General features: G+C 34.4%; 1 protein-coding gene across 3 annotated transcripts in view; it reads left to right on the top strand.

Moving 5' to 3' along the window:
- Positions 1-20,867, top strand: part of Tafa2 (TAFA chemokine like family member 2) — a 436,794-nt gene that overhangs the window by 286,505 nt on the left and 129,422 nt on the right. For all 3 annotated transcript variants that reach the window (XM_047548076.1, XM_047548075.1, XM_047548077.1), the window contains one exon: positions 3,500-3,606. In XM_047548076.1, coding sequence (XP_047404032.1) covers positions 3,501-3,606 — 106 coding nt within the window. In that variant the 5' untranslated portion in view covers position 3,500. The remainder of the gene's footprint in view (positions 1-3,499; positions 3,607-20,867) is intronic.

Below are 20,867 nucleotides of genomic sequence, written 5' to 3'. Positions count from 1 at the left end.
CAAAGAAACAGAAAAACAAAGCAAAACCCTGAGATAAGCTTTTTATACCCCACTAATGACTGGACTTTTTTTTTTTTTTTCTACATATAGAGACTTATGTAGAGGTTTTAGGCAATGGTGTCTCATGATCACATTTACTTACTTGACTGCAGCATAAAGTCTTAGATTCAGTCAACAGCATTTATCAGGCACTTACTAAATACTGAAAAATTAGTTGTGAAAAAGGTCCTGCCTTTGGGTCCATAGGAAGGTGATATGTGTGGCAGGAAGTCTGGGTAGGATGCTGTGGTCAGTGAGAAATTCTGGTGGTCTGAATTGCAGTATTGCAGTCAGGGTAGGTATAAGTGTGTACATGTAAGATTCAGGAGATAGTAGTGGCAGTATATGGTGATTAGAACAAGGATGGGAAAATATGAGGGGGAGAATATAGTGTTCTTACAGCCTTCCAAATGTTGACCTGAATTCTCCTTTCTTTCTTTACTTTGACAGCCTGATGAGTTTGTGGGTGTTTCTGTTTCCATATGTCTAGTTATCAGTTTGACCAGCTGTCAGTTCTGTCATCTCATCTGGTGGGTGCACAATGGTATGGAAAAAATGATGGGTCACTGACCTCATAGCAGAGGCTATTTGCTATGGGAAAGCTATTATCAAGAATTATGCTAAGCAGCTCTTCCTGTCAGATGGGTTTTGCTGTTCATTCTGATACAATGATCTGCTGTACAGTTAGGTTGCAGGATTGGACACAGAAGGGGAGGCAGAAAGTTGTAAATATGGGAAAAAGAGGGGGATTTAAAAACTAATAGCTGAGAGGAAACAAAGGCAATAGAATGGAAGGTTTGAAAAGGGCATTTGGTTTATTGAGAGAGAGAGAGAGAGAGCGAGCACTAAACCATATTATTATTAAAACTCAATATTTCTCTAAGAGGCTTCCTGAGGACACTAGTGTCCTGTGTTAGTTACTCAGGGAAAAGATTTCTGGAAAATGTTTCTGAGAAGGCACATTTAACAATATGCATCTTAAAATTCTACTTAAATTTTTTGAACCCAGAATTTTACAAATATATTTCTCCCTTTGTTTTTCACTAAGACTGTGTTAATATTTTATGGAACTGGTACTTCACAGAACAAACTTAGGAAATGCTGATCTAATTAAGCAATGATCATAGTAACAGTTAACATTTATTGAGCATTTATTGTCTGCTATGACTAGTGTTAAAATTTACATGGATTTTTTTTCACTTAGTCTGCATACCAACAACACTATGAAATAGGTATTATTCTTATTTTTCTGACAATGAAAATATTCTAAATTATCAAGTAATTTGTTCAAAGTCATATGATCAGTAAAATGAAACCTTGATTCAAACCCATTGCCAGTAAAAAAAAGGATAATGATAATATCTATTTCATTGTGTTGGTATGACAACTAAATGAAAGAGTCCATGTAAAGTAATTTTAAAGCTTAAACAACTGGCCCCTTGTACTTTTTTTGGCAGCGGGGGTGGGTACCAGGGTTGAACTCAGGGGCACTTGAGCACTGAACCACATCCCCAGCCCTATTTTTTGTCTTTTATTTAGACAGGATCTCAGTGAGTTGCTTAGTACCTTACGTTTGTTGAGGCTGGTTTCGAATTCTCCATCCTTCTGCCTCAGCCTCCCAAGCCACTGGGATAACAGGTTTGCACCACTGTACCCAGCTGCACATTTTCTTTTTTTAACATATCACAAGATTAAGATCTGTGGAAAGTTTCAGCCATAGATGCTACTGAAACTCTCTTTGATCATATCATGAATGGGACTGCTTTCCTAAACCCTAAGGACCAAATATATTCTCTAATTTCATAAACAGTGAACCCTCAGTACATGCTTGTCAGTAGGCCAGACATTACATATACATTATCTCATATAATAGAAGAAACTAAAACAGGACAATCAAAAAACTTGCAATCGCAATTAAAGCACAAGGAGGGGGTGGAGAGAGGGAGAGAGAGAGGGAGGGGTGGGGGTAGGTGGGGGTAAGGGAGGAAAGAAGGAAATCTAATTGTGTAACAATCACATAATTAGAAATTGCTAGAGCCCAGATTCAAATTCAGACAGTCCAACTCAGGAATTCATGTTTTTAATCCTACAATACTTCTTTGACATACAAATTAATGTGTACCGCTTTCCCTTGTTAATAAATTTTAGCATGTATCTATATTAACATATGTAAGATATTAATTTATTTTCTTATGCTTTATCCATGTAAAGACTTCTCTGAGATTATATACCCAACATTGCTACCACTGGGTCATAATTTTGAAGATGGAGTACATTTTGGAGGTAAAGTTGTGAGGAAAGGGTAACTTAAGGAATTCAGGAGGAAAAGAAATGAGGTTAGTTAAGAAAGTGACCCCAAGGAATTGCATTAGAAACAGAGTAGATGAGAATCTACAGGTCAAGCCAAAATGGAGTTCTTTGTAGGATCTAAGTCTGAAAAGCCGTGGGTGACACAAATATATTTTATCTCCCTCCATAAATAAATGTACATAGGATCTATTTCATATTAGTTTTGCTTTTCCCTTAGCAATGTAATGGCTTATGTAAGGATATCAGAATTATACAATTCTGGGTTTGAATGTTTATCATTAAATGCAACCTCAGGAAAATTTCCAGATTTTATCAATTATTAAATGGGAATGGACATACCTACATCCCAGTTTATTTTTCTAAAAGACCAAAGAAACAATATATAAATTGCAGGAGAAAGTAGGTGAACTATTATTATTGATAACTATCATTTTAGTATAACTTTTTTTTTTTTGCTTTCCTGGTTTTATGGACTCACTTTGAAAATATTAATAATGTTAATTTGGTATTTTTTGTTCAGCCTCTTCATTTTTCTCCTATATCTCATAAAGTACAGAAAGGTGGATTTTAACAACATTGTGTCTCCAGGAACAGAGTTTCCACATTAGTTGGGTCAGGTTACTTTGCAAGTAAGGAAGCTCTGTTACTAGATGATTTTTTTGAAGCCCCTTACAAAAAATAGATTTGAATTGACTTTATTCTGTGCAGGAATTCATTTGATCAATTTTATCTAAATTGTTTACACTAATCATGTGACTTTGTGTCAAAGAGTTTCTTTAGGAAAAAAGGAAAACAATAAATCATTTATTTAAAGATGATTTAAATGACTATGTTCTACATTTTGTTAATAAGTTGAATCTGTTTATATGGAGAAGAAAGTGATAATATTTCCGAATTGACTTAGGCAGTTATTAAGTGGGTAAAGTCTAACTTAGGCAGGACTTTGCTTAACTGTTGCTTCATATCAAGGTGCTCCAAAATACTTTCACATGCGCTCTTCATAGTTCATAAAGAGCAAACGATTTTAAATGCAAGAAGTACAATTTCCAGGAGTTAAGTGTATGAAGGTCTCACAGAGGCTTAAATGCAGTAGAATTACAATAGAAATGTAATCATTTACTTAGGATTTTTATTTTTCTTTAATTTGCAGGATGAGTAAGAGATACTTACAGAAAGCAACAAAAGGAAAACTGCTAATAATAATATTTATTGTAACCTTGTGGGGGAAAGTCGTATCCAGTGCAAACCATCATAAAGGTAAGCTCTTCTGCTTCCTTCCTCAGTCGAACACCCAAGTGGACTCCCCTTACCACAGACTATCATGTTCTGCCTTCACTGTTCTGTTACATTTTATTAGGTATGGGTCCCCTCTGGCAATTCTCCTTAAGTAAAAATGCAGAACTATCCTTAAGAGACTTTGGTAGGGGAAACATGGTATTTCCAGGATTACTGCCATTTCTGCAAATAACTGTTCAAAGAGAATACAATCTTCACTCTATCTTTCCTCCCCTTTTAAGATAGTGATGTTAAAATGTTAAGTTGGTGTGTAATGAACATGAGTTTCAGATTGCTGTCACCCTCATAAAGAAGGCATCTTTAGTGATATATATTTTAATATATATTAAAACAGAGCACATATAAATTTTCTTTCTATACTTTTTGTGGCTCACGTTTCTTTATGCCAGGGTGTTTCTTCCACCATCATCTGGACTCCACCCTCCTCTGATCTGCAGCAGCCTCAGTTCTGCCATAGAATAGAGTGTGGCTATTTGTTCTATGTGCATGTGTTAAGCTTGGCAGCTCAAAATTATACCCTTCCCCTCTTTCCTGGCCATCAGACTCAGTATAATGAATAACTGCCTTTTCCAAGTGAGTTAAAATGGGGCTATTTCTGAACTGTACCTACCATAATCAAGTATTCATAACCTGAGAAGTCAATTTAGATTTTTCTGTGAAATATGGTTTCATAATTCAGTTCTCAGTCCACCATCAAGTCTAGAGACCAGCAACTTACTTTCTTATTCTATTTGTGGGTATAGGGGGAATTAAGACCACTTTGAATTCTGTAACACTTAAATTAGTTACACATGTGCATTAATTAGCATTATATAGACATTCACACCATGGAGAGAAATATGTAATATGAAGGAGTGATGCCTATAAAACAAATCTCTTCCCCCTGTATTTAAAACCAAAAGATACATCTTGTGAAATAGAATTTTATGAAGTTTCTTTATATAATTCTGGTTTTGACCCACAGTGTGTATGTCTAAATTTATAAAATATTTTAAATACAGCATACTGACACATTAATCAAACATTAAATTCTCAGGCCAGGCATGGTGGCACACACCTGTAATCCCAGCTACTCAGGAGGCTGAGACAGGAGTATTGCAAATTCGAGGCCAGCCTCAGCAACTTAGTGAGGCCCTAAGCATCTTAATGAGACCCTGTCTCAAAATAAAAATTTTCCTTAATAGCCATTTTCTATGTAAAATTAAAAAGATGCAGAGAAGAATAATCCTCGTGGTCCCAAATTTGCAACAGTGAACGCAATTTAAGGACAAAATAGTGTTAAACACCTTTTCAAAGAGTTGCATGCTGCTGAGGCCCAGCCCTGTCTTAGGCTTAGAAGGAGATGACACCATCCCTACTGTCCTTGATGGTCATTGTCACCCCAGTACCCATTCCCAACCTGTAAAAGAACTGAAAGAAGTAGGAGGGATTCATAGAAATTGTACCTGACCCAGCAAATCTTCCTGATAAAGATGCTTTCTCATCTCAAAAGCCAAATGATGAGTTCTCATTCATAAAGATGAGAATCATTCATAAAGCTGCCTAAAGTATATATTTAATACTGTTGTTAAAACTACTTTACTTTTAAGAATTTTTAAGTTGTTTTATGTTCTAGGCTAACTCCCAAACTAAGATCCTTTATTATTTGCCAAGAAAATACTTTAATATAAGAAGTTACCCATGGGGTCAGAAATCTTGGTTAAATTACCAAATCCAAGATTTTATACAAGATAGAATTTAGGGTTGTTTTGCTGTTTCATTTCCACCTTGCCATTTATATTTTGGGTGAAGATTTTACAAAAGGTTTCTCCCTTGCTTTATTTCTCCCTCCCCTCCTTCTTCCATCCTTCCTCCCTCTCTTCCTTTCTTTTTTCCCTTTACATTTTTCATATAAAATGCCCTATTTGTGTTAAGCTAATTTACACATAAAACAGTAAGGGTAATATATATATATGTTAGTCATAGCACAGGTTCATGAACTGAGAAATGTTGCATTTGATACTTTTGAAACTGGCCATGTCTGCACTCTGGCTTCATTCCTTGAGTTCCTTACTCAGGATTACCATCATTTCAAATGGTGCAATTATAATTCCTTTGCTTTTATTAGGAATTTCACCATAAAATATCGATATACTTCTCCAAATGGCATTTTGCCTACTTTTGGTTGTTTTTGAATTTACATAATAGTATTTTACTAGAAGTATTTTTCATCAATTTGTTATTTTACCCAACAATACCTGTGAGATTTATTACAGTTGATGTATTACATTGTATTGATGGTATATTAGTTTTTTTTTTTTACAGTTGATCCATATTTTATTATATGAAACCTCTACAGATTTAGTATTTATTCTCTTGTACATGAACATTTGGTATTCTATATATATATATATTTTTTGTTGTTGTTGTTAATCTGAGCAATGATTCCATGAGCATTCATGGACATTTCTTTTGGTGCACATGTGCAAGGTTTTCTTGAGGTAATATTCTCAGTTGCAAAATTGCTGGGTCACAGAGCACACATGTCTTCAATTTCACCAGGTAATGCCAAATGTTTTTCCAATGTGATAGCCCTAACAAAGTTATTCAAGGTATTTTCTTTTCATCTTTTCAATCCCTATGCTCTATAGTTATATTTCCTCTTTTAGCCTGAGTATTGCTTGCTTGCACTGTATATATTCTGTTTTGGGGTTAGTTTCCCCAGGGATTGGTCAATATTATTAGTTTTCAAAGGACCAACTTTTGTCTTTGTTGATCCTTTCATTTATGTTTTTGCATTTCATTACTTTCTACTCTTTATTGTTTCACTAATCTAATTGTGTTTTTATGGGGAGGGGGTACCAGGGACTGAACTCAGGGACATTTGACCACTGAGCCACATCCCCAGCCCTATTTTGTATTTTATTTAGAGTCAGGGTCTCACTGAGTTGCTTAATGTCTTGCTTTTTTGCTGAGGCTGACTTTCAACTCTTGATCCTCCTGCCTCAACCTCCTGAGCCAGTGGAATTACAGGCATGTGCCACCATGACCGGCCTAATTGTGTTTTTACTTATATAATAAACACTTTTAAGTTAGTCTTATTACATGCCAGGTGTTTGTTATGTGTATTTAAAACTTCCTTGGATTTTTCAGTGACCCCTCAAGATTTCGCATACCCTGAGTATTAGATCTAAAGTCATTTATGTAGTTGATTGCTGTGGCTCAATAAATAATAAAATTCATTTTCTCTCCCAAGAGACCTAAATGGTTATAGTTGCATAAGGTCTGCTTATTAAACTCTTAGGGGCCAGAATGGCTGGGGTGCTGTCTTCCTAGGTATGGTGCGAAGACCTTAAATACACCTGAGGTATCTGGCTCTTGGATAGATGCATTTACATTCTAAATGGTAGAATTTCTCTATTTCAAAAGGGGCAGCAAATGCCTTTCTTTCTTGTATACACATGGAAACATCAGCTATTCTGTCACTCACTTACAGAGCAGTTACTATTTACCTTGGACATTAGATGGGCTTTCATCAGAGGTAAGGCTGAGGACAGGGCATGCTGATTCACCCACTCTTTATTGTGAAGTAGTTAATAAAGAATCAGCTTTTGATCCAAACACCTCTGTAAGCATTCAAGATCAAAGTAATAATGATTCATATCAGAAACCCTATAGCACAAAAATTCATTGCAGATATTAACTCACTTATCCTTCATAATGACAGATAAGTACTATTTTATAACCACTTTTACAGAGCAGACTTTGACAAGGAAAAGTTAAAGCACTTGCCCCAAGTTGCCTAGTTGGTGAACATTGCAGGCAGAATTCAAATCTAGGCAGTCTTGTTCCGTGTAATCATAGTATTTATCTAGCAGTGAACTTCCTTACACTCAAACACTATTTGAAATTTGGTTGACTTCTGAGTCTCTGAATTGGAGTGGTATTTCTCATGAACTTTAAGTCCATATCTCTTGAAGTAGGGCTCCTCTGCCACTGTCTCTCCATGGCTGGAACTGTGATTAGGTGTTAGGTGTAGGGCAGCCTTCTTACAACATTGCATCTCCATCACTTTTCCAGTCTCTCTGTACTGTTTGGAATATTTATTCATATCATCTTTATACCACACTAATTCTACATTCCCTTGGTTCTGATCTGTTCTTCAATCCAAATAGTTTGTTTCCTTTATTGTATGCTCACAAGCTTTTTTCTTGCTAATTCATTTGCATTTTCATACTTTTCATTCTAACTCATGTTTTCAGTTTCCTCTTTATATCTCTCAATATTTTCCCTGAATGATTACATTTTATGGATTTTTTTGTGCTTTCTTCCCAGTGATTTTCCTTTAACTTATTTATTCTAGAGTTTTATGGTTATTTTAAAAATTTTGTGAGCTAATGTCCATTGGAGTCATGTTTCTGAGAATATTTAGGCCTCTGATCAGGAAACATTCTTCCAGAGATGATTTGCACGTCATGTATGTGTCTTAGGTAGGGGTTCCTAGAAGCAGAGCCAAGTCAGGAATTCTTATTTATGTGATTTACCAAACAAGTACTTTCAGGAGGAGAGCAAGCAAAGCAGGATAGAGCAGGGGTGAACACAAAGCACAAATCAAATAGAGGCTCGCTGGAGAATATCATAGTCTGGTCTAATGGTGAAACTTTGGAACATTAGCAGAGATGGTCCCTCCTTGAGACTAGATGGACATATTTTCTGTTTTTGTGCCCATTGGCTTTTGGCTATTGGTGTGCTCTCCTTGGTAGGGAGTAGTCTCCCTAGGGAAGTGGTTCTCTTTAGTGGAGGGATGCCTGTGAACTGTAGTCAGGTAAGTCACAGCAAGTGGAAGAAAGGTGCATAGTGGCAAAAAGATCTTGGTGACTTACCAACTCTAATTCCATTGCAGCCCACTCCTCAGACCTTCAGATCTACCTGCTTTTCACTTAAGGTCATTCTGTCCAAGCAAAGGTTACCCAAGACTCTGGTTGGGTACAATTTCAAAGAAAACTTACTTGAGTCACGAGGACCTCTGCTAATGCAGTTACTCCCAAGGCCATTACCAACACTCATATGTCCACCACCCTAGCCATTTTGCATCTCCCTTTCCTTCATTTAGCACTTCTATTCATCCAGGAGGATTGCCTGAAGTTGGACTGGGGGTTCTGAGCCCTGGGACACCATACTCTTAATGCTAGGATAGTTGTACATACACACCGATGAAGGTAACTGGCTATTGGAATGCCACAAACACCCCAGTGAATCATCCAAGTACCTAATGTATTCCTTCCTGCCTCAGAACACAGCAGCCACCCTCTTCTTCCTGATTTCCAGTATCACTTGTCCCATCAATATTTAACTCCTTTGTTTTCTTGCTGGTCCATAGGTATGAGAAGCCTGGACTAGTCCCACAGCAACTGAAACTTTTTGTTTCGTGAGACTTTCACTGCTAAAAGCATCCCTTTCTAGGAATAAGTCCTCCTAGACTTAGGAGTTTATTGATCTTTCTTTGGAACATACCAAGAAAACAAGTAACCCATAATTCTAACACAAGAGATTATTAAATGACATTTGAATATAATTTCAGTAATGTTTCATATTGGATATTTCTAATGGAAAAGTTGTTTGTTTACTCAATAATTTTTGAGTACCTACAGTCAGGACTGAGAATATAGCAGTATATAAAAGAGACAAAAATCTTTGTCTTCATGGGACTTTTATCTGAGAAGTGGGAAATAGATAATAAAAAGAAAAAGAAATAAAATGCTGTGTTTTATGGTATAAATGCTCTGGAAAATATATAAAGGAAGAAAGAGGTCTAGGAAGTGTTCAGGAGGGATTATACTTTTATATAAGGCCTTTGGGTAAGACTTGTGAAGTGTCCAGCCATGGGAATATCAAGGGGAAGGATGTTCCAAGTAGAACAGCAATAAGTATGAATACTTTCAAGCATGCCCAGTGAAAATGAGAAATAACAAGTAGGATGGTGTGCATAGAGGAAGAGAGTAGAGGATAGGTCATTACAGGACAGGCAAATGTAGAAGATGAAAGAACTGAATAAATAGCTCTAACAAAATACCTGTGTAATAATATTTTGCTCTTAAGAGCAACCACATGGAGATTGTGTCATCCCCCTTTTCTGAACATGATATAGAAACACTAGAAATTCAGCACTTTTAAATTTGAAAAACTGGATATCTGAAAATCAGAAATTGTTGTCATCTTCTTAATAAAATCTTCCGTGCCTTGGGAACTAATAGTCCCTCACACAGAGACAAATAAGTTTACTGCTCACACTGCCACAGAAAGATTCTGCCCTGAATTCTTACAATTATATTGAGCTGGGCATTTCGGGGGGAATTAACTCCGAACACTGTGACAGCCAGTCAGAAAATATAAGCAGTATTTCCCCCTTGGAAGCAATTACATTAGGTATAGCTTCAGATATTGGGGATCAGAGAGGAAGCATTTTAGTTTAGGACTCCAAGTTCCCAACAGAAAAATATATAGCCATTAATCTTAGAAGGCTAATACGTTTTCTTGTCTTTTCTTTCCCTATACACCACATCCAAACTAAATCTAAAGAGAATGAGTCATCACTCGGTGTTTGGATTGGAAAAGGATCTACATTTTGTGTGAAAGATACACATAGGTAAAAGTTGTATAGAAGAAGGACCCCCCCAATAGTTGATTTGATTAGATAAGATTAATTTTATGTCATCCTCATTGTAACACAAGTTGATTATTAAACTTAGTAATAACCTTTGATTAAATATTTTCTTTAAACCTAAATTTTTTAATAAATTTGACTTTTAGTTCTATGTCTAGGTTAGATAACAGCCATTGGAATTTTTGGAGGGTAGCTTTTTACTTGTTTCTTGGTTCATTTAATAGCATTTGGTCATTCAACCATCCAGGAGACAAAATATGTATTGTGCATCTGACAATACAAGCATAAGCAAAATAGATGTGACCCATGCCTATTGGAGTTTACAGTATATTTAGAGAGAAGAACATTAATTAGATAATCACACCAATACATATTTAATTAAGAATGATTTAATGTGCTATAAAAATAGAATTTTAGGTATAAAATGGGTGGAAGGTGTTCAGAGAAATCTTTTCTAAGGAAGAGCATTTGAGCTCAGATCTGAAAGGGAACTGGGAGTTAAGTAGGCAGAGTGAGGCAAAGTATCAGGCAGGAACAGCAGCCAGCTCAGAGGTGTTGGGATGTGAAGGAAAGAGTCCTCTGGAGCTGAAAGAAGAGTTCTTAGCTGGAGAGCAGAGAGAGAAAAGGGTGGAGGTGCTCAGTTAGTCTGGAGAGGTGGCAGGAAAAGATCCTTTGGGGACACAATATTCAGAGTGCTGTTTAGAGTTAAAATTGTTTGGTCCAATTTAGCTAAGATATTACTAGGGCTAGTTTGCAGCAGATTATGATATACACTAAAGTTTTAGAACATGGATTTAAAATTCTTAGTATTTTAAGAATCTTGATGAAAAATAGCTTAATGTCCCAAGAGAAAGAAAAATGGCCAGTACATAAACTAACTCTATTCTTGACTCTTAGTAATGCGTTTTATTATGTATCTTATTGAATTTTCAAAGTAATGTTTGTTTGAGACACTCTGGAAAGAAACAAACATTCCAAGAAGAGAAATCAAGTAACCCATAATTCTTCCACAAGAGATTACTAAATGGCTTTTGGATATATTTTTACCTGGTTTATTAACACATTACACATATTTGAGAACATGGAATTTATTCATGTATTTATTTATGCATGCATTTATTGACACAGACTAGTTGTGAGAGAGTGTTTCCCTTGGTGATTCTGCTTTAAACCATTTAGACAGAGTGACTTTTCCTGAAGTGGCTTTTATACCCTGATTTTTAAATTCTTTTTTGTTAAGATATATCATGCTTACATAATAATGCATAAAACATATATGTATACATATATATATATATATACATATATATATATATATGCTCTAAAGAATAACCATAAGGCAAATAAGTGTGCAACTGTCAACAACAATAAGAAATAGATGTCAGTCCTTCAAAACCCCTTATATCTTGCTGATGTAACTCCTTTCCCTAAGAGGAACTCCTTTCATGACTAAACAATAGAATATTGTTTTGTTTGGTTTTTAATTTTGTAAAAATGGAATCCTACTAATGCATTTTCTAAATGTAGTTTGCTTCTCACAAATTTTTCTTGGGATTGATCTATGCTGTAATAGGATTCTGTTATATAAATATAGTGAGATGTATCTATTTTTTTTTTTTACCATCAATGGAAATTTGGGTCTTTCCAGTTGTTGATTGTTTTTGCTGTGGACATAATTGTTTGTCCATGTATCTTTGTTCACACATGAAAAATTCCTCCGGACTATATTTCTAGAGCTTCATATTTCCTATGATAGACACATATTCAACTTTTTTTCCCACTTAGCAGTATACTTAGCAGTGAATGATAAGTATTTATGTATGTATTTGAAAAGTATCCATAAACATACTTTAACTAGGGCATAGGAAAAACATTACATAACTGTACCCTAAATTTCTTTACCAAATCTTCTTCGTTAGGTTTCTTTGAGGCATTTTTGCTTGTTGATACTTACATAAAATCCTGTGTGCCATAATTTTTTTCACATTTAGTATTAATTAATACTGAATAGTTAATAAAATGAGATTTTGGGATTAAAAATAATGAAATTATTAGGTGTGTATTGTTCAACAACCTGACAAGAAATGTAGGGTGGCTTAATAGGGAATTAGTGACAAAAGTGTTAGATGGACTAGAGGTGGAAATAGGGAGAGTGATATTGCTACTCAGATGCTTATAACTTCAGAAAGTGTATATTACTACCCCTAGAAGTGGAAAAGAAAAAGCCATGCTCATAATTGGGGACGCCCAGAGCTCCTTAAAACCTTGCTGCTGCTGCAGCAATGACTTGTACTGCCATTGAGCAGGAAACTAGGAACCGGTTCTTTGATGATACTCCAAGAGCCTGGGAGGATGAATGCTGCCAACACTGCTTGGTTTTAATGCTGCTAAAGCCCCCCAGGCATCCATATCACCTAGCTTAGCACTTATGAAACCAGAAGTAGGAAAAAAAAAATGGATCTTTTTCATTCCTTCCTATCTTATAAGTGCCTTCTTTAGACATTTAAGATCAATGGAGTAGAGAACAAGAGACAGGGGTCAAGGATGGGGGCGGGGAGTGGGAGAAGTAACTACCGAGTAATGACATTGACCAAATTACGTCATGTGCATGTACAAGTATATCGTGATAATCTCCACTATTTTGTACAATTATAATGTGTCAATTTAAAAAAAAAAGAAAAGGAAGGAAAAAAGAAGCACACTTCAAGGCAGAATTCAATGTGCAAGAAATTTACTGGGGGAAACACCTTTGAAATATGAGGGGAGAGGGAGCTCCCGTCCCAGGAAGGAAGGAATCTCCAGACATTAATGAGTGTCTGACACATGATCCAGGAGAAGGACCCAAATGCTTCAGCATAATTGAAAAAGATTTTTCCAGGTCTATTGGGAATCTCTTAGCAAACACTGTCATTGGAGGGAGTCCTATAGTGGGGAACCAAAAGTTCCATGGTGGGCAGACTGTAGTACTTCTGTCAGGCTCAGTCATTGGCTGGTATCGGCACAGAGGAAGAGAGACCTTGGTGGAACCCTATAGTAGAGCCACAGATGGGGCAACTGGAGGCTGTCAGGCAAGTATGTTCTTTATAGTGGATTCTTTGGAGAGGGATATATGCACATATCTTTAGGGGTGCCTCTGTTTCAAGAGCAGAATCTAACCAGAATTCAGCTGGTGGGGGAGTCTGGGAAACTCAGCATCCAAGCTTCCGGCCCTCTTCAGGAGAGAAGGACTATAGGAGGATAAATATTTGACAAGAAAATGACAAATATCTGCCACAAGAATAATTATACACATTGTCTAATACTTTTTATTCCCTAGAAAAAGCATATAAAACCTCCCATTTCACTATTCTGAAAGAGAAGGTCCACAATGGCATATTAATCAGTCTTAAAGAAGATGAAATTATGGCATTTGCCATTAAATGCATAGAGCTAGAGAGTATCAAGCTAAGTGAAATAAGCTAATTCCCCCAAATCAAAGGCTGAATGTTTTCTCTGATATGTGGATGCTAATGCATAGTAAGGGTGGAGGGAAGCTAGGGAAGAATAGAGTTACTTTGAATTAGGTAGAGGGGAGTAAAGGGAGGGGAGGGTATGGGGATAGGAAGAATAGTAGAATTAATCTGATATTATTACCCTATGTGCGTATATGACTACACAACCAGCATGATACTGCATCATATACAACCAGAAGAATGAGAAATTATACTCCATATATGTATGATGTGTCAAAGTGCATTCTACTGTCATGTATAACTGATTAGAACAAATTAAAAAATCTAAAAAAAAAAAGAGAGAGAAGATCCAGACATAGTCTCTTATCCATATACTTCATACTTTTGAGTACTAATGGAAGGATCAAGTTAACTTTTCAATTTTTTTGTTTTCTATGATTTGGATTAATCATCAATTCTTTTGCCAATTCAATGCTTTTGATTATTGATTTAATAACCTTATATAACTTTTAAGGTATGGTTTATATATTTTTCAAATTTAACATTACTTAACACAATATTTATTTATTTCAGAATATAAAATATCATAAAACATTGTTGGAGATAATTGGAAAATAAATAAAAATAAGAGCCTTTAAAACATCTCAAACCCACTGTATATAAACCACCATTAACTTTCAAATCTTATTCATATTATAATATTAAGAGTATAAATAGATTTGTGTCCTCCTTTCTCACTTATCATTATGTTGTAAGCATTTCTTCATGTTTCTTGTGAAAATATTTAACTCTTATGTTATTAAATATTTAAGCTGTATTTATTTTTCCTTTAGTGAAAATGACACTTAGATGAGCATTTGTATCCACAATTGTTTTCCCCACATCTGTTCTTTTACTTAGGCTAGATTTGTAGTAAGAGAATTATTGGGTCAAATTATTTAAATTTTAAAATGTTATTATGTTTTGAAAATGATATTTTGAATTATAATAATTTTGTGTTTTAGAATAAATATGTATATACATACACATGCATATATACATGCATATATTTGTATATATGTATGTATATATATATAGATTTATTCTAAAACAAACAAAATTATTGTTATATATAATTTTGATATATATTTAATATATGTGTGTATTTTTTACAGCCCCGTTTTAGTTTTATTTTGAGACAGGGTTTCGTGAAGTTACTTAGGGCCTTACTAAGTTGCTGAGGCTGGCGTTGAACTTGCAATCCTTCCTGCCTCAGTCTCCTGAGCAGGCTGTTTTGGAATAGTTTGAAAGTATAAAAGAAGCACTAATAAAATGAAAATGGTACTAACCTCATAAAATATTCATTTATTATCATTTATATATGTTAAAATGTATGCATTCTGATATATATTATAAAGTTGCAAACATTCCATTTTACATTTCCATTTGCAGTAAGGAGAATGCCTATATTTGCAAACCCTGGTCAACATTGAGATTTTCCACTATATATAATCTTTGCCAATTTCATCCTTTAATTTATAATTTTTAATTACTAAAAATGATAAATTGGCTTATATATCATTAACATTTTATTGATTACATTTTCATGGCTTTTATCCATTGCTTTTATTAGGTGACATTTTTTTCCCTGTGTCATTATGAGAGTACATTATACATGATAAACCTTTTGCCTTATGTTACCAGCAGTTTAAATTTTATACAGTCAAGCTTGATCTAAGAGCTCTCTTCACCATCAGCCTGGCAAATTACCTTCTCCCATCTCCTTTATGTAAGTACATTTGAATCTTGCACATCCTCCTTTTTATTAATTTGCTTTTTCATTTTGGTGAGGTATATTCTCTAGCTGCTTCTTGAGAAAGAAAAAGTAGAAAAAAATTTTTTTAAGATCTTACTTATCTGAATATATCTTTGTTGTACCACCACCCTTAATTGATAGTTTGGGTATATAATTTTACAGAGGGAATCATATTGCTGTAAATTACGAAGATATTTCTTGCTCTCTCTCTTTTTGTTAGTTGTGTTGCTACTGTGAAAGTTTGAGGTCATTCTTATTTATAATTATTATTCTTTGATTATTACCCTTTTTTTTTTTTCCCTCTCTCTTCTGCTTTACTGTTCTGTAATTTTAAATTTATCTGTTGGTGAATATTCATTATCATGAACTGCTGAGCACTACATTCTTGTATTCTTTCCTGGCAATTCATGTCCTTCAGTTGAGAGAACATTTCTGGAATTATTTAATTGAGGATTTCTTCCCTTCTCTCTTTCTGGATCTCCTGGTGTTTAGCTGTCCGACCTCATGAACTTACATTTTAACCTCTTCTATTTCTTCTCTCACCTTCATTTATGTTTGCTCTACTTTTTGGTGTCAATTTCCTTGCCTTCATTGTCCACACCTGTGCAAAATTTTATACCTTATTTTATACTTTTAGTTTTTAAATGCCCTTCATTTATGTCACTTGAATATTCTCTTATTCCCCATTTTTAATATTTCTTCTAGTATCGTATCTTTTTCAAGTTTTTTCTTCACTTTGATATTTTGGTTTCTATCTTTCATGCTATAGACTTTCCTTAGATAATGGATAATCCCAAACTGCTCTGAGCCTATCAGTGACTTGAAGAATTTGAAATTCAACATAAGGTGATTTAGGAGGGCAATTATTGGAGAACTACCTGTTATGGCTTAGATAAGAGGGGTCCTTCAAAGACTCTGTGTTAATACAGGAGGTGATATGATTAGATTATGAGAGCTGTAACCTGATCAGTGGATTAATTCATTTAGTGAATAAATAATTTAAATGGACTGAGTGGTAACTGTAGGCATGTGAAACATGGCTAGAAGGAGTAGGTCACTGTGACTTATAAATACAGAGAGTAAGATTTTTCACCTCCCAGAAACTGATTTTCATATCTTTGGGAAATGATATGATCTTACTGAAAATGAATGGCTTTAGTCAGTCAGTTCTTGTTACTATGATAGCTAATTCATAGCACAGTACTAGTCTTTTCCTGTTATTAAGAATCATTTATAAAAGTCCTAATAATATATGAATATAAAAGACTTCAGCACTTGGAAGAGCTAGTATAAATCAATAATATTCATTTTCTTGAATTTATATGGCAGTGTATTTCAAGGAAAACGTTTATTTGTTTATATTATTATTGTCTTTTATCTTAATTTTTTCACAGGAATCATGTCAAAATAAAACACACACATAAACACACACACATACACACAATGATGATGGTCTACCAAATAACTTAAATGTGTGTGCAGGTCAGTCACACTAGGCTTGTACTTCTTGGTCCTGTGAATACCTTTTACCAAATCAGACTCCTCTAAAGTTGTTGTTGTTTTAAATATCGTAAGTTATCAGGCCACTGGAGAACATTTTTAATATCTTTTGTGGTTTCTACTTTTTCATATTGAAAAATGTGTTGAATGTCTTTGTAATAAGATGTTGTCTGCTTAGTAATGTAAGCCTAGTCATGATATTTGGAGATTATTTAAAATTAATATGCAGGACACATGGTGGATATTAAATTATTAAACAAGATGATTGCTTAGCTGATCACTTGTGATGTACATGTCTACTTCCCTAAATAAATTGTTTATAAGTTCACAATGAGTATGGAAGACTGCATTTGTAGGATAAACAGATTGAAGGTCCAATATGAATTAATGCGTGTGATACTAACCTCTTCACAGTGTTGAAAAGAGAGGAAAATGTGGAGTCAGGAGGATTTAGGGTCTGACCTGAATGCCCTTGGCCAAAACATATTACTTCTAAACATTTTAGTTTCTATATCTGTTAAAAAAAAAAAGAAACAATAGGTGCTCTCATTCTTACATTAAATTGGAATAGAAATAAAAAATGATTATACATGTGAACATTCTTTGAAAGTTTCATAAAATATGTTATTTCTGCTACATAAAAAATTTGAATTTTACTGATGATACTTTAAAAATATTGACAGTTTTGAAAGGCATTCCTTCAGAAATAAAACATGAATCATATTGGGAACATTTTTTGCTCTTTTGAAATATGATATAATACATAAAATAATCAGTTCTAAATTCTTTCCCCTTACATGAAATTCATCTGCTTTTGCACATGTGTATCTGTGGGAGTATTTGAGGAAACTGAGTGCCACCTGTCAGTAGAAAAAAATCAAGCTGTTTTATGAAGTATTTTCAGGTTATAACTAGCTCACTGAAAGGTTAATGTTGAGAAATCAACCAACTGTAAATTTTTTTCTTATCTGAACAAACTGCATTAGATTTATAAAAAGAAATGGAAATCAACCATAGATAAAAATAACAGTGCTGCTAATAGGGGATTCAGGGAGAATACAAGTTGGCATATCATTTTAGTCAGTTATTGGATTATTTTTATAGTAGTTATAGCCTATGTGTTATTTTTACTTTTATTTTTTGAGTTGGGTATTGCTATTTTGCCCAATTTAACCTCTCAATATCTTCCTGCCTCAGCCTCAACTGAGCTATTCAAGTAGTGGGATAACAAGTTTACATCACTGTGCTGAATTTAGCCTGTGTGTTATTTTTTTACTCTGCAAATATCTTATCTCAAAACAGATGTTAGTAAAGCTCCCTTACTGTTGTCCTTTTTTTTTCTAACCAAGATATACCACTCTAACACCATTATGAAACAGTGGCAAATACTCTCCAAAATGCCCATACTCTGTAGACTTTTAAGTCAAAGATGGGTGAAGCAATTTTTTAAAAACTTATATATGTTTCTAAAATTTGTTTTAGGTGCTCTCTTGTAAGAGAGTTCATTTTTATTGAAGAGAATTCACTTCTGTAGGTCAATCATGTTGACATGTAAATAATTATATCCTAACATAATTTTGTTCTACATTTTAAAAACATAGATTTCTTGGCATAGTTTATACATAAGAAATCTTGAAGACAATTAACTTTCAAAAGTAATATAAAAGTCTCATTGATATTTTTTCCTCCCAAGTATATTTTTTGGTAACTTATTTGTCATTCATTCATTCAACAACTAGGGGTTGAGCATCTGTTATGTGGCAGGTACTACCTAAGCACTGAGACTGTTCAGATGGGTAGATTACTGTGCTCTCAAGGAACTCTTCAACTAAAAAACACATTTGTGTAACTAAAATATGAATACAATGAGTATTCGATAAAATCTTACCTATTCACAGAAATATAGGGACAAAGTATGTGCACATGTATACATGTAATAATAATATCAGAAGAAATGATAAAATCCATTTTAATGTTGACAAAAAAAGAAAAGAAAAATTACTGGGAAGTGCATAAATATGTATCATTATCCTGAATGGGTCAATGAACATAAGAGATGACTGATATGTGTGATGGTGTGATGGATGAATAAGGGATTTGTAAGGGAGGAAAGTGTGGGTGTTGGAAGCCTGCTAGGGGAATGAGGAATCTGTGTGGGCAGTAAGGAGGAATGGGTGACAGCAAGTTATGGTCACAAAATAACTTTCTTGATGAAATACCCCTGGGACATAAACGCTAGTGTGCACTTTCTTCTAGAGCAACAGCTTGCGTTTTCAAATTGCAAACCCAATTCACAATTGAAATCTCTTTGTGTTTTTAGGAAGGAAATCAAATACCTCTACCAAAATGTGACTGACGTCTTTAGAGATGTCTTTGGTCAACCAGTTGTTTAGGTTGCAATTGTAGTTCTTATCTAATTATAAATCAAGTTATTATTGTAACTGAAATAATGTGTATGTTATGTAAACAAAGACAATAGCTCTACTTGAGTCAACCCTTATATTATAGAATCATTTTAAAAACACCTATTCTTTACAGTTTTTTTCAATTCAATTTGTTTTGAGACGGTGGTTTTATTTTATCACTATAAGATTTCCTCCAAAAAAGTCATAAACTTTTAATAAACTGTCTCATTAGCGAAAATCACCTTGGTAGAAGTACCAAAATGATTACCACTGGTTTTTTAGTTATTTTTGAACATGAATCTAATCATTTAGAAAATGCTGTTGGAGGTGGAGACGTATATGTTGACCCTCTAGACCCATAGTTTTCTGCATCCTTGGATTCAATCAACTGCAGATTGAAAATATTAAAGCAAAAAATTGTGTCTGTACTGAACTTATACACACATTTTTCTTGTCATTACTTTCAAAACAATGCACTATGAGAACTATTTACACAGCCTTTGCATTTTACTAGATATTGTAAATAACCTAGAGATAATTTAAGGTTACAGAAGGAGAATGTGTGTAGGATATATGAAAATAGTATACAATTTTATATAAGTGTCTTGAGCATTTGTGGATTTTGGTGTCCACAGGGAGACTTGGAACAGATCTCTCATGGATACCAAGGAATGACTGCATTCGTTTACTCAAAAGGATAATTGACCCCAACATCTTAAAAGCTTGAAGAAAATATGCTTAGGGATATGGGAGGTCAAGGCACAACAATAATAGTTATAATGCATCTCTTATACCAGACACACAGCAACAGACTACAATGATGCTCTAGGATATTATTATTGATCATCCTGGAATTGCAATTTTTCAATATTGACTTTTATTGTTATTTAACTAAAGTTTTATACTTCAAACAGGGCCTGGACTCCTATTCTGGGCTCCAAATAAAGAAATTTTATTTGAAAATATAGACAGATATATTTCCCCATCTTGCAAAATAGAGTACAGATTCATTTTATATAATGAATTCTTTGGGTAAGCACAACCATTCCCTTGTAGTGTTAGTGAGGGCATTGTGAGTTTATAAAATGGCATTAGGTAACTATTTACTTAGTTTATCAATAGGAACATTCTGGACTCTTTCTATATGAAATGGTAAAAATTTTGTATTCTTGTAGAACCTTATTTTGTGGATCGTTGATGTGAGTGCTAGTGACAAATTGCCATGGACTTTATTCAGGGTCATCAAACGATTGCTAATGCCTCTGGACATGCTGGGGAACTTTCAAATATGTGGCTATAAATCCAAATGCTTAGATATTCTCTTTGGCAAATGGATACTCATCCCAGAAGAATGCTGACCTATCATATACCTCTAGGGATTTTTTTTATGTGTATGTGTGTGTGCTCAAATCTGAACTTCTCTCAAA

This window comes from Sciurus carolinensis, chromosome 4 (assembly GCF_902686445.1).
Source record: "Sciurus carolinensis chromosome 4, mSciCar1.2, whole genome shotgun sequence".
Classification (NCBI taxonomy): Eukaryota; Metazoa; Chordata; class Mammalia; order Rodentia; family Sciuridae; genus Sciurus; species Sciurus carolinensis.
This window is presented reverse-complemented; position numbering and strand designations above follow the sequence as displayed.